Source organism: Petromyzon marinus, chromosome 1 (assembly GCF_048934315.1).
Source record: "Petromyzon marinus isolate PM22_M1 ecotype Great Lakes invasive population chromosome 1, UKy_Petmar_22M1.pri1.0, whole genome shotgun sequence".
NCBI classification, from domain to species: Eukaryota; Metazoa; Chordata; class Hyperoartia; order Petromyzontiformes; family Petromyzontidae; genus Petromyzon; species Petromyzon marinus.
Genome location: NC_133667.1, coordinates 15,486,981 through 15,500,558, shown reverse-complemented (window position 1 = coordinate 15,500,558; position 13,578 = coordinate 15,486,981). Strand labels below are relative to the sequence as shown.

The 13,578-nt window shown below is 51.1% G+C and overlaps 1 protein-coding gene across 1 annotated transcript in view; it reads left to right on the top strand.

Annotated features, from left to right (window-relative positions):
* The window catches only part of DHX29 (DExH-box helicase 29), a 61,163-nt gene extending 50,695 nt beyond the window's left edge, over positions 1–10,468 (top strand). Inside the window, exons 29-31 of the mRNA XM_076063217.1 lie at positions 2,336–2,467; positions 3,583–3,679; positions 7,664–10,468. Of these exons, the coding sequence (XP_075919332.1) occupies positions 2,336–2,467; positions 3,583–3,679; positions 7,664–7,722 (288 nt within the window). The 3' untranslated portion in view covers positions 7,723–10,468. The remainder of the gene's footprint in view (positions 1–2,335; positions 2,468–3,582; positions 3,680–7,663) is intronic.
* The last annotated feature ends 3,110 nt before the right edge of the window (positions 10,469–13,578 follow it).

Sequence of the window (13,578 nt, the reverse complement as noted above, 5' to 3'; positions counted from 1 at the left end):
GAGTTGGACCAAGATTGCACGTGGCAATGAGTTGGACCAAGATTGCACGTAGCAATGAGTTGGACCAAGATTGCACGTAGCAATGAGTTGGACCAAGATTGCACGCAGCAATGAGTTGGACCAAGATTGCACGTGGCAATGAGTTGGACCAAGATTGCACGTGGCAATGAGTTGGACCAAGATTGCACGTAGCAATGAGTTGGACCAAGATTGCACGTAGCAATGAGTTGGACCAAGATTGCATGTAGCAATGAGTTGGACCAAGATTGCACGTAGCAATGAGTTGGACCAAGATTGCACGTAGCAATGAGTTGGACCAAGATTGCACATAGCAATGAGTTGGACCAAGATTGCACGTAGCAATGAGTTGGACCAAGATTGCACGTAGCAATGAGTTGGACCAAGATTGCACGTAGCAATGAGTTGGACCAAGATTGCACGTAGCAATGAGTTGGATCAAGATTGCATGTAGCAATGAGTTGGACCAAGATTGCACGTAGCAATGAGTTGAACCAAGATTGCATGTAGCAATGAGTTGGACCAAGATTGCACGTAGCAATGAGTTGGACCAAGATTGCACGCAGCAATGAGTTGGACCAAGATTGCACGTGGCAATGAGTTGGACCAAGATTGCACGTAGCAATGAGTTGGACCAAGATTGCACGTAGCAATGAGTTGGACCAAGATTGTACGTAGCAATGAGTTGGACCAAGATTGCACGTAGCATTGAGTTGAATCAAGATTGCACGTAGCAATGCGTTGGACCAAGATTGCACGTGGCAATGAGTTGGACCAAGATTGCACGTAGCAATGAGTTGGACCAAGATTGCACGTAGCAATGAGTTGGACCAAGATTGCATGTAGCAATGAGTTGGACCAAGATTGCACGTAGCAATGAGTTGGACCAAGATTGCACGCAGCAATGAGTTGGACCAAGATTGCACGTAGCAATGAGTTGGACCAAGATTGCACGTAGCAATGAGTTGGACCAAGATTGCACGTAGCATTGAGTTGGATCAAGATTGCACGTAGCAATGCGTTGGATCAAGATTGCACGTAGCATTGAGTTGGATCAAGATTGCACGTAGCAATGCGTTGGATCAAGATTGCACGTAGCAATGAGTTGGACCAAGATTGCACGTAGCAATGAGTTGGACCAAGATTGCACGTAGCAATGAGTTGGACCAAGATTGCATGTAGCAATGAGTTGGACCAAGATTGCACGTAGCAATGCGTTGGATCAAGATTGCACGTAGCAATGAGTTGGACCAAGATTGCACGTAGCAATGAGTTGGACCAAGATTGCACGTAGCAATGAGTTGGACCAAGATTGCATGTAGCAATGAGTTGGACCAAGATTGCACGTAGCAATGAGTTGGACCAAGATTGCACGTAGCAATGAGTTGGACCAAGATTGCACGTAGCAATGAGTTGGACCAAGATTGCACGTAGCAATGAGTTGGACCAAGATTGCACGTAGCAATGAGTTGGACCAATATTGCACGTAGCAATGCGTTGGACCAAGATTGCACGTGGCAATGAGTTGGATCAAGATTGCACATAGCAATGAGTTGGATCAAGATTGCACGTAGCAATGAGTTGGACCAAGATTGCACGTAGCAATGAGTTGGACCAAGATTGCACGTGGCAATGAGTTGGACCAAGATTGCACGTAGCAATGAGTTGGATCAAGATTGCACGTAGCAATACGTTGGACCAAGATTGCACGTAGCAATGAGTTGGATCAAGATTCCACGTAGCAATGAGTTGGATCAAGATTGCACGTAGCAATGAGTTGGATCAAGATTGCACGTGGCAATGAGTTGGACCAATTTGGGTTCCCCTCCCGGTTTAACAGAGACACTTAAACTTGACGCTTGACGCTTGAACGTAAGGGGGATCCTCGACACCAAAAGCGTGAAATGTAATTGTGGGTAAGGGAAGGGGAATGCGATGTCTCAACTAAACACGAACCGTTGGCTGTGTGGGAGTACGTCTCACACTGCGCGCACTTGCGTGTGTGCGTGCGTGTGCGTGCGTTGCTGTGTGGTGTGTACGGTGCGTGTGTGGTGTGTGGTGTGTACGGTGCATGTGTGTGGTGTGTGGTGTGTGTGTGGTGTGCGCGTGTGGTGTGTACGGTGCGTGTGGTGTGTACGGTGCGTGTGTGGTGTGTACGGTGTGTGTGGTGTGTACGGTGTGTGTGTGGTGTGTACGGTGTGTGTGGTGTGTACGGCGTGGTGTGTACGGTGTGTGTGGTGTGTGCGTGTGGTGTGTACGGTGTGTGTGGTGCGCGTGTGTGGTGTGCGTGTGGTACCTGCGTGTCGGTGTCTGCCAGGTGAAGTACGCCCGCGTGAGCGTGCGTGACTGCACCCCCGTGGGGGCCGTGCCCCTCGTGCTGTTTGGCGGAGAGATCGGCGTGCGGCACCGCGAGCGGCTCGTCAGCGTCGACGGCTGGATCCACTTCCAGGTCAGCCGGCGCGGTGGGGGGTCGCCTGAGTCTCCAGGTGGCGCGTGTGTGTGTGTGTGTGCGTCTGTGTGTGTGCGTCTGTGTGTGTGTGTGCGTCTGTGTGTGTGTGTGCGTCTGTGTGTGTGTGTGCGTCTGTGTGTGTGCGTCTGTGTGTGTGTGTGCGTCTGTGTGTGTGCGTCTGTGTGTGTGTGTGTGCGTCTGTGTGTGTGCGTCTGTGTGTGTGTGTGCGTCTGTGTGTGTGCGTCTGTGTGTGTGTGTGTGCGTCTGTGTGTGTGCGTCTGTGTGTGTGTGCGTCTGTGTGTGTGTGTGCGCGCCGGTGTGTGTGCGCGCCGGTGTGTGTGCGCGCCTGTGCGTGTGTGTGCGTGTCTGTGCATGTGTGCGCGCGTGTGTGCGTGTGTGCGTGCGTGTGTGCGTGTGTGTGTGCGTGTGTGTGTGTGTGCGTGCATGTGGGGAGTGGTAGTGTAGCGGTTAGCGCGCTTCGCTACGAACCTGGTGACCCGGGTTCAATTCCCGCTCACGGCCAACACCCCAGTGACGATTATCTGAACCGGTCCTGGGCCTCCCCTAGGTCGACTCAGCCTCAAATGATTACCTGGTGCGGTGTGTAGTAAACATCGCCACTGGGGGAGACAAAGGCGGCCGGGCGTGGTGCTGGCCACCCACCTCGTGTATCATGCCGGCCTTTATAGGTGCTCGCTAACAGCACTTGCACCAACAGTCTGTTGAGGCTATACAGGGGATCTTTGTCTTTGTGAGAATGGGAATGGCACCTGGGTCTGACCGGTGACGTCCTGCCAGCGGGCGTTCGGCACTTCACGTGGCCTTAACGTGCACATGGCCTGGCACAAGCGCCGTGGTGACGTCACCGCCACTTAGTGGAGAATGGTTGTGTGTTCAGTGGGGAGCGGTGGTGCGGCGGTTAGCGCTACGCTGCACTGCGAATCCGGCGACCCGAGTTCGATTCCGCTCGCGGCCAACACCGGCGACGATTATCTGAACCGGTCCTGGTGCGTGCGTGTGTCGTGCGCCGGCCTCGCTGTAGGTGCTACTCGCCCACAGCACTCGCTTTGTCTTTTTGTTGTTGTTGTTGCTGCTGCTGTTGTTGTTGCGAGCAGGCGCCAGCACGCGTGGGAGTGATCTTCAAGGAGCTGCGCGCCGCCATTGACTCCGTTCTTGAGCGCAAGATGGCGAATCCCAAACTCCCGCAGCAAGGTACGGGATACGCACATGGGCCAAGGTCCCCAGCGTGTAGCCTTTAACAGAGCTCCCAACTTGCGCACGAGCTGGGCTCCAGAGGTGTCTGTTCGTAAGTCCCAACTTTTACTCCCTGTCAAACGCCGTTGTAGGGCGTGTACACTGAACACGGGGGGATGGCTTTACAAGTTGTATAATCTCCTGTAGATGCCACTGGTTCTTCACGTTCTGCAGATGTAGATGCCACTGGTTCTTCATGCTCTGTAGATGGAGATGCCACTGGTTCTTTACGTTCTGCAGATGTAGATGCCACTGGTTCTTCACGTCCTGTAGATGGAGATGCCACTGGTTCTTCACGTTCTACAGATGTAGATGCCACTGGTTCTTCACATTATTCAGATGTAGATGTCACTGGTTCTTTACGTTCTGCAGATGTAGATGCAACTGGTTCTTCACGTTCTGCAGATGTAGATGCCACTGGTTCTTCATGTTCTTCAGATGCAGATGCCACTGGTTCTTAACATTATTCAGATGTAGATGCCACTGGTTCTTCACGTTCTGCAGATGTAGATGCCACTGGTTCTTCACGTTCTGCAGATGTAGATGCCACTGGTTCTTCACGTTCTGCAGATGTAGATGCCACTGGATCTTCATGTTCTTCAGTTGCAGATGCCACTGGTTTTTCACGTTCTGCAGATGTAGATGCCACTGGTTCTTCATGTTCTGTAGATGTAGATGCCACTGATTCTTCACGTTCTGCAGATGTAGATGCAACTGGTTCTTCACGTTCTGCAGATGTAGATGCCACTGGTTCTTCATGTTCTTCAGATGCAGATGCCACTGGTTCTTCACATTATTCAGATGTAGATGCCACTGATTCTTCACGTTCTGCAGATGTAGATGGCACTGGTTCTTCACATTCTGTAGATGTAGATGCCACTGGTTCTTCACGTTCTGTAGATGTAGATGCCACTGGTTCTTCACATTCTGTAGATGTAGATGCCACTGGTTCTTCACGTTCTACAGATGTAGATGCCACTGGTTCTTCACGTTCTGCAGATGTAGATGGCACTGGTTCTTCACGTTCTGTAGATGTAGATGCCACTGGTTCTTCACATTCTGTAGATGTAGATGCCACTGGTTCTTCACATTATTCAGATGTAGATGCCACTGGTTCTTCACGTTCTGTAGATGTAGATGCCACTGGTTCTTCACATTCTGTAGATGTAGATGCCACTGGTTCTTCACGTTCTGCAGATGTAGATGGCACTGGTTCTTCACATTCTGTAGATGTAGATGCCACTGGCTCTTCACGTTCTGTAGATGTAGATGCCACTGGTTCTTCACATTCTGTAGATGTAGATGCCACTGGTTCTTCACGTTCTACAGATGTAGATGCCACTGGTTTTTCACATTCTGCAGATGTAGATGGCACTGGTTCTTCATGTTCTGTAGATGTAGATGCCACTGATTCTTCACGTTCTGCAGATGTAGATGCAACTGGTTCTTCACGTTCTGCAGATGTAGATGCCACTGGTTCTTCATGTTCTTCAGATGCAGATGCCACTCGTTCTTAACATTATTCAGATGTAGATGCCACTGGTTCTTCACGTTCTGCAGATGTAGATGCCACTGGTTCTTCACGTTCTGCAGATGTAGATGCCACTGGTTCTTCACGTTCTGCAGATGTAGATGCCACTGGATCTTCATGTTCTTCAGTTGCAGATGCCACTGGTTCTTCACATTATTCAGATGTAGATGCCACTGGTTCTTCACGTTCTGTAGATGTAGATGCCACTGGTTCTTCACGTTCTACAGATGTAGATGCCACTGGTTCTTCACGTTCTGCAGATGTAGATGCCACTGGTTCTTCACGTTCTGTAGATGTAGATGCCACTGGTTCTTCACGTTCTGTAGATGTAGATGCCACTGGTTCTTCACATTCAGATGTAGATGCCACTGGTTCTTCATGTTCTTCAGATGTAGATGCCACTGGTTCTTCACGTTCTGTAGATGTAGATGCCACTGGTTCTTCACATTCTGTAGATGTAGATGCCACTGGTTCTTCACGTTATGCAGATGTAGATGGCACTGGTTCTTCACATTCTGTAGATGTAGATGCCACTGGTTCTTCACGTTATGTAGATGTAGATGCCACTGGTTCTTCACATTCTGTAGATGTAGATGCCACTGGTTCTTCACGTTCTACAGATGTAGATGCCACTGGTTCTTCACGTTCTGCAGATGTAGATGGCACTGGTTCTTCATGTTCTGTAGATGTAGATGCCACTGATTCTTCACATTCTGCAGATGTAGATGCAACTGGTTCTTCACGTTCTGCAGATGTAGATGCCACTGGTTCTTCATGTTCTTCAGATGCCGATGCCACTGGTTCTTCACATTATTCAGATGTAGATGCCACTGGTTCTTCACGTTCTGCAGTTGTAGATGCCACTGGTTCTTCACGTTCTGCAGATGTAGATGCCACTGTTTCTTCACGTTCTGCAGATGTAGATGCCACTTGATCTTCATGTTCTTCAGTTGCAGATGCCACTGGTTCTTCACATTATTCAGATGTAGATGCCACTGGTTCTTCACGTTCTGTAGATGTAGATGCCACTGGTTCTTCATGTTCTACAGATGTAGATGCCACTGGTTCTTCACGTTCTACAGACGTAGATGCCACTGGTTCTTCACGTTCTGCAGATGTAGGTGCCACTGATTCTTCACGTTCTGTAGATGTAGATGCCACTGGTTCTTCATGTTCTACAGATGTAGATGCCACTGGTTCTTCACGTTCTACAGACGTAGATGCCACTGGTTCTTCACGTTCTGCAGATGTAGATTCCACCACCGCCATCTGTTGCGCGAGGGTTGAGCTTACGACTCTCGGTCCAAACATGCAGCTGGACATTACGGACCAGCTTTGTTCGTATCTCTGAAAGTTTGTAAGTCGAATGTTCGTAATTAGAGGAGTCCCCGTATGTTGAAATTCTTTTTCACACCGTCACTAGCCAACCGCGCTAATCGGAGGTACGGGGAGAAGGACAACATACTATATACAAAAGCAGTTCTAAAGAAATTAGTTTTCAATCTAGATGATATAAAATACACAGCTCCAGTGGCTTCCTAATATCGGAAAGCAGAGCATTCCAGACGGCCGCAGAAGCGCATCTGATGCGGTAACCATCTTCGATCGATGGCTGAGTCAAAAGCCGCTGTTGCTGCTGCTGTGAGGATAATGACCGGAATCCGCGTGACGGTGATTTACGCGATCATCAAAGGTATCGTTGTGGTTCATTTGTTGTGGCCGAGCACTTTGAAAAAAGTTCTGTTCACGAACAGCACTCACGAAGGCTGGCACGGAGCACGGAAGGGTGGTGGGTGGCCAGCACCACGTCCCGTTACCCGGGTTCGATTCCCGCTCATGGTGACGATTATCCGCACGGGTCCTGGGCCTCCCCTAGGTCGACTTGGCCTCGAATGATTATCCGGTGCAGTGTGTAGTAAACATCGCCACTCGGGAGACAAATGCGGCCGGGCGTGGTGCTGGCCACCCCCACCCCCTTGTGCGCCACCATGTCGGCCTTACTAGGTGCTGCTTACTCACTCACACCCCCAACAGTTTGTTCAGGCTACACGGGGGATCTTTGTCTTTGGAGCAGTGGTGTAGCGGTGTAGCGCTACGCTGCGCTACGAACCCGGCGACCCGGGTTCGATTCCCGCTCGCTGCCAACACCGGTGACGATTATCTGAACCGGTTCCGGGCCTCCCCTTAGGTGGACTCAGCCTCAAAAGATTACCCGGTGCGGTGTGTAGTAAGCATCACCAGTGGGGAGACAAAGGCGGCCGGGCGTGGCGACGGCCACCACCCCCCCCCCCACCCCCTTCGTGCGCCGCCGTGCCGGCCTTCATGGGCACTGCTCGCTCACAGCACTTGCCCCAAACAGTCTGTTAAGGCTACACGGGGGATCTTTGTCTTTGTCTCGTGCGTGCGTGCAGACGAGCCCGCCATCAAGCTGTTGCTGGAGCTCATCCGGTCCGAGGCTGGCTCCGTGTGAAGTTCGCCAACGGGTCAACCGGATCATCCGGATCATCCGGATCATCCGGATCATCCGGATCATCCGGATCATCCGGATCATCCGGATCATCCGGATCATCCGGATATCATCGGCATCTGGATCATCCAGATGGTCAGGATCAATCATCGGCCTCCAGACCGTCTGGATCATCCAGATGGTCTGGGGGGGCTGGCTATCTGCATCGTGGATCGCGATGGCGACGACGACGATTAGTGAAGGAGAGTTGGGCCCGGCAATTGATTTGCTCGCGTCGCTGGCTGGCTGGCTGGCAGATGGGGGGGGGGGGGGGACTCCCACTCGAGCGGTGGCTCTAAACCTCTTGAGGCTCCCGTGTCACCCACCCCACACCCCCACCCCCCAGTGACCTGACCCCGCACGTGACCTGACCCCCGCCCCCCAGTGACCTGACCCCCGCACGTGTCCTGACCCCCGCACGTGTCCTGACCCCCGCACGTGTCCTGACCCCCACATGTGACCTGACCCCCGCACGTGACCTGACGCCCGCACGTGACCTGACCCCCGCACGTGACCTGACCCCCGCACGTGGCATGACCCCCGCACGTGTCCTGACCCCCGCCCCCCCAGTGACCTGACCCCCGCACGTGTCCTGACCCCCGCCCCCCAGTGACCTGACCCCCGCACGTGGCATGACCCCCGCACGTGACCTGACCCCCGCACGTGACCTGACCCCCGCACGTGACCTGACCCCTGCACGTGACCTGACCCCCGCACGTGTCCTGACCCCCGCACGTGACCTAACCCCCGCACGTGACCTAACCCCCGCACGTGACCTGACCCCCGCACGTGACCTCCGGGGAGTTGAACGGTTCGAGCCGAACTAAGGATCAGCGTGGCGGGGTCACTCGCTGGGGCGCGATGGCCGATTCGGGGTTTGCCGCATAAGCAATGGCTCGTGACGTTTTTTTTTAAATAAACGAATGTCACGGGAACATATGAAAAGCATTCATGCGGAGAGGAGCGTGGATAAGCGATGAATAAGTCGAGCATAAACAGGTGCATTAGAGCACAAAATGAAGAAAAAAATCTTAGGCTTAGGCCAAGCTGATGGATGGCTTAAGGGGTTGACGGAGACGTTGCGGGTGGGAGAAATTTAATTCAATAGTTTTCCTCACTTTATTTGCCTTCATATTCATTGGGGGTGAGGGGGGGGGGGCAGGGGCAGTGTTATCGATCGTAACTTTTAAGTAAAAAAAAAACGTTGAAAAGGTGGCAGACGGTTGCTCTCAAAACCGCTCACAGGAGCGGCCGGATCGCTTCATTGGCTGAGGCCTGCGGCCGAGTCCAACAACTTGCGCTCCGATTGGCCGGGTCCGCGTGATGTCGTAAAACACATCCGTCAGCCGGACATTTATCGTTGAACGGAAACAATGGGGATCGACCCTATAGGGAGAGGCGGCTCGTCAAATCGAAGTATCGATAAATGTCGATGGTGTCGTAAACAGAGGGGGGGGGGGAGGGGGCACCGCTGGGTTCGAACCCCAATTGTCCATTTTTGTGAGGGTATCCCGAAACCAGCGAGCGAGCAACTTGCAAGTGAATACGGGAAGCGATATCAACATTCAAACGGGCGCTCCGTGCGCGTTCGAGAGACGTAGAATCGTGATGAAGTTTTTTTCTTTTTTTGGGTCGGATCACGTAGATGTGAACGTGTGTCGTCAAATCCGCCGACGCAGGCAATGAGTGAGGAGGCCTGTCGCGTAAAACGGAAAGTGGCCAGCGGCCAATTCGTTACCGGAGCGGCACTAAACCGGCGGGGCGGCGTGTCAGAGGGGAACATCCACGAGACGGTGGAGCGTTCGCGCTGAGGCCGGTTGCCGAAGGAGCGCCGGGCCGACGCATCGTTTGTGTTCGACAGGTTACCGGAAGGGCTCTTTATTCATATTCTTTGGGTCTTTCGGTAAAGCCACGTAGATAGGAAAAAAAATAATACAAATATCACGGCGTTTCCATCGCAACGCAAGCGATCGTCATCAGGTGAAAGAGATAGCGCTAGAAAAAAATAATACAAATATGACGTTTCCATCGCAACGCAAGCAGTCGTCATCAGGTGAAAAAGATAGCGCTAGAAAAAAATAATACAAAAATCACGGCGTTTCCATGGCAACGCAAGCGATCGTCATCAGGTGAAAAAGATAGCGCTAGAAAAAATAATACAAAAATCACGTTTCCATCGCAGCGCAAGCAATCGTCATCAGGTGAAAAAGATAGCGCTAGAAAAAAATAACACAAAAATCAGGACGTTTCCATCGCAACGCAAGCCATCGTCATCAGGTGAAAAAGATAACGCTAGAAAAAAATAATACAAACATCACAACGTTTCCATCGCAACGCAAGCGATCGTCATCAGGTGAAAAAGATAGCGCTAGAAAAAAATAATACAAACATCACAACGTTTCCATCGCAGCGCAAGCGATCGTCATCAGGTGAAAAAGATAGCGCTAGAAAAAAATAATACAAAAATCACGGCGTTTCCATCACAGCGCAAGCGATCGTCATCAGGTGAAAAAGATAGCGCTAGAAAAAAATAATACAAACATCACGACGTTTCCATGGCAACGCAAGCAATCGTCATCAGGTGAAAAAGATAGCGCTAGAAAATAATAATACAAAAATCACGTTTCCATCGCAACGCAAGCAATCGTCATCAGGTGAAAAAGATAGCGCTAGAAAAAAATAATACAAAAATCATCGCAACGCAAGCAGTCGTCATCAGGTGAAAAAAGATAGCGCTAGAAAAAATAATACAAACATCACGACGTTTCCATCGCAGCGCAAGCAATCGTCATCAGGTGAAAAAAATAGCGCTAGAAAAAAATAATACAAATATGACGTTTCCATCACAGCGCAAGCAATCGTCATCAGGTGAAAAAGATAGCGCTGTTTCTTCACCTGGTGACGATTGCTTGCGCTGCGATCGAAACGTCGTGATATTTTTATAAAAAAAATTTCTATCTACGTGGCTTCACCGAAAGACCCGAAGAATATGAATTCCTGCGGTCACGAAAGCTTTAAGTCAAGATTTAAAGGGGTCTCTTTTTGTTGTTGTTTACTTATTGCGATGTTTTTACCGTTAACAGAGTCACAATTCTGTCGTCGTTATTCCACATGGGCAGATTCACGCGGCGCGATCGGCCGACGCCAAATGACTCTCGCGTCCGGTGTAATTCTCGCGAATTTTTTTTAATCGCCGTCACGCTAAGACCCCCCCCCCCCACCACCACCACCCCCTCGGGGAGGAGACATTGCCACCGTGTTCTACGCTGGAGGACGAATCCGCTGAGCCATCAGGTGTCCAGTGAGGGGGGCACGGGGTCAGAAGGTTAGCGCAACAACAAACGCAGTCCGCACGCGCACACAAACAAAAACAAAACACCAGAGGGAGTGCAAAGTGTAGGGAAAGTGAACACGATCACCCAACACACACACACATGGACAAATGTCCAGAATGATGATGGGCGACTTTTGTGTGGAGCTGTCATTTTGTGGTAGCCCAGGGTCGCTTTTGAAAAAAGAAGTTGATGCCTCAGTGGGGGCAATGTCTGGTCGCATTGGGGGGCGGAGGGGGGGGTGGAGACAATGGCAGAGCCAGGATTTAAGGATTTTCAGGTAAGGGGGGACAACCCCTCCAGCAATGAACAATGATAGAGGAGTTGTTAGTAAGTAAGGAGTTGTCCCTTGATTTCTATTCGACGCGTGTGCGGCGATGGCTCAGCCATCGATCGAGCGTCGGATTCGAACAGCGTTGTGTGATCGGCATCGCGCTCGCTGAAGGTGAATGCCTTTAGGGAAGTCGTGGACTGTATACGCAACTGCGCACAATTCTGTGAGTCACTTATAACTGCTTTGCCGTTACTTCTTGCCAATTATGGACTCGGACTATTGTCCTATCATCTCATAGAGTCCCTGGCACGTAATAATATGCTACACAGTGGCAGTGGGGGGTCGCAAAATGGCGATGTATTACTAATAAACCCCAATAATCCAATCAAAATGAGGGATTTCGATCGGATCATTGTGGGGGCACGTGCCACCCCCCCCCCCCATGGGGATGTTTTTTTGGTTTGTTTACCTTTGACCTGTTGTCATATTGTTTGTTCGTTGTGACGCTGTGACGCTGTGACGTTGTGACGCTGTGACGCTGTGACGTTGTGACGCTGTGACGCTGTGACGTTGTGACGCTGTGACGTGACGTTGTGACGCTGTGACGTTGTGACGCTGTGACGTTGTGACGCTGTGACGTTGTGACGCTGTGACGCTGTGACGCTGTGACGCTGTGACGTGAGGTGACGTTGTGACGCTGTGACGTTGTGACGTTGTGACGTTGTGACGCTGTGACGCTATTACCCCGTGCCCCCCCCATGCTGGACATCTCTGACCCAAGTGCTGTATAGCTCCTCGGATTCCTCCTACCAGTATAAAGACAATATTCTCATTGCGATCTTGCATAGCCCCCCTCCCCCGCCCCCCACGGCTGCAACATCAGAATTATAACTTGATCAGCTGTGCCCCCACCTCCCCACCTATCACGCGTGGCTTACCAATTGTCTTAACCATGGCCCGCCACCCATCCACAGAGGGGCGAGAGGATTTCAGAATTCTTTCCGCCGTGGATTCAACGGGCGAATTTGTTATTATTTTTTTTTTTATATACAGCGTAGATACATTTGTAGGAATGTAAGAGATTGATAACGGCGGTCATCTTGCTCCTCGTGGTGTCGGTCCCAGCGACGCTGTGGGGCGGCGTTTTACTGAGCGAGCGAGGGAGCGACAAACCCCTCCCACCGGTTCAACGTCATGGGTCTCATCAGCAGCCAGTAGCCGGGCTTGTCTCACAGGGGCTGCAAACCCCTCCCACCGGTTCAACGTTATGGGACTCGTCGGCAGTTAGTCGGCAGGCTCGTCACACAGGCTGCTGGGTAAGAGATGAGGCTCCGGTGGCGAGGGGGAAGGTGCATCATGTGTGTGAGTTAGCGTTGTTTCGCATAGGTTTATGTTTTCACACCCCTCCCCTCCCCCCCCCCATTTTACAACATGAATGGAAACCGCATTCGTGAATTAAAAACGGTGATAGGATTACCCCCCCCCCCCCCACGCGTGTCCCCGACCCTTGTGTTTGACACCCACGGCCGCTTGTAGGGCGCGCGCACTTCTGGATCATTCGGGACGATGTTGGGCCGCTGTAAAGAGGAGTTCCACGTGACGATGACGACGACGACAATGACGACGACGATGACGACGATGACGACGATGCTGACAATGACGATGATGACGACGACGACGATGACGACGACGATGCTGACGACCATGACGACGATGACGACGACGATGCCGACGACGACGATGACGACCATGACGACAACGATGCTGACGATGCTGACGACGACAATGACGATGACGACGATGACGACGATGACGACGGAGCCACCTTTGTTGAGCGGCTATCATTTGTGGCCAGGTCGCTTCTAAAAAAATAAGTTAAAGACCTCTTAAGTGGGCTTTACCTGGTAAGATACAACGAAGGAAGTTCAGTTTTCTTAGTATATTTTTATTTGTTGAAAGTGATTTGTTCACCTTTCTTGTACTTTGCACCGCTATCGTGCGTTTTTGTACTGCTTGTTGCTGTGACGTTCTTACCCCGTGACCATACCGGACATCTGTGGAAAAAAAAGAGCTTTATAGCTCATTGGATTCTTCCTGCAGTAATAATAAAATATTTTTCGATTCTAAACTACAAACACATTTTTTTTTTACCAAGGCACACTGCCGCTATTTAACTCTGAAACAGAAGCGACCTGACCACAAATGACGCACGAA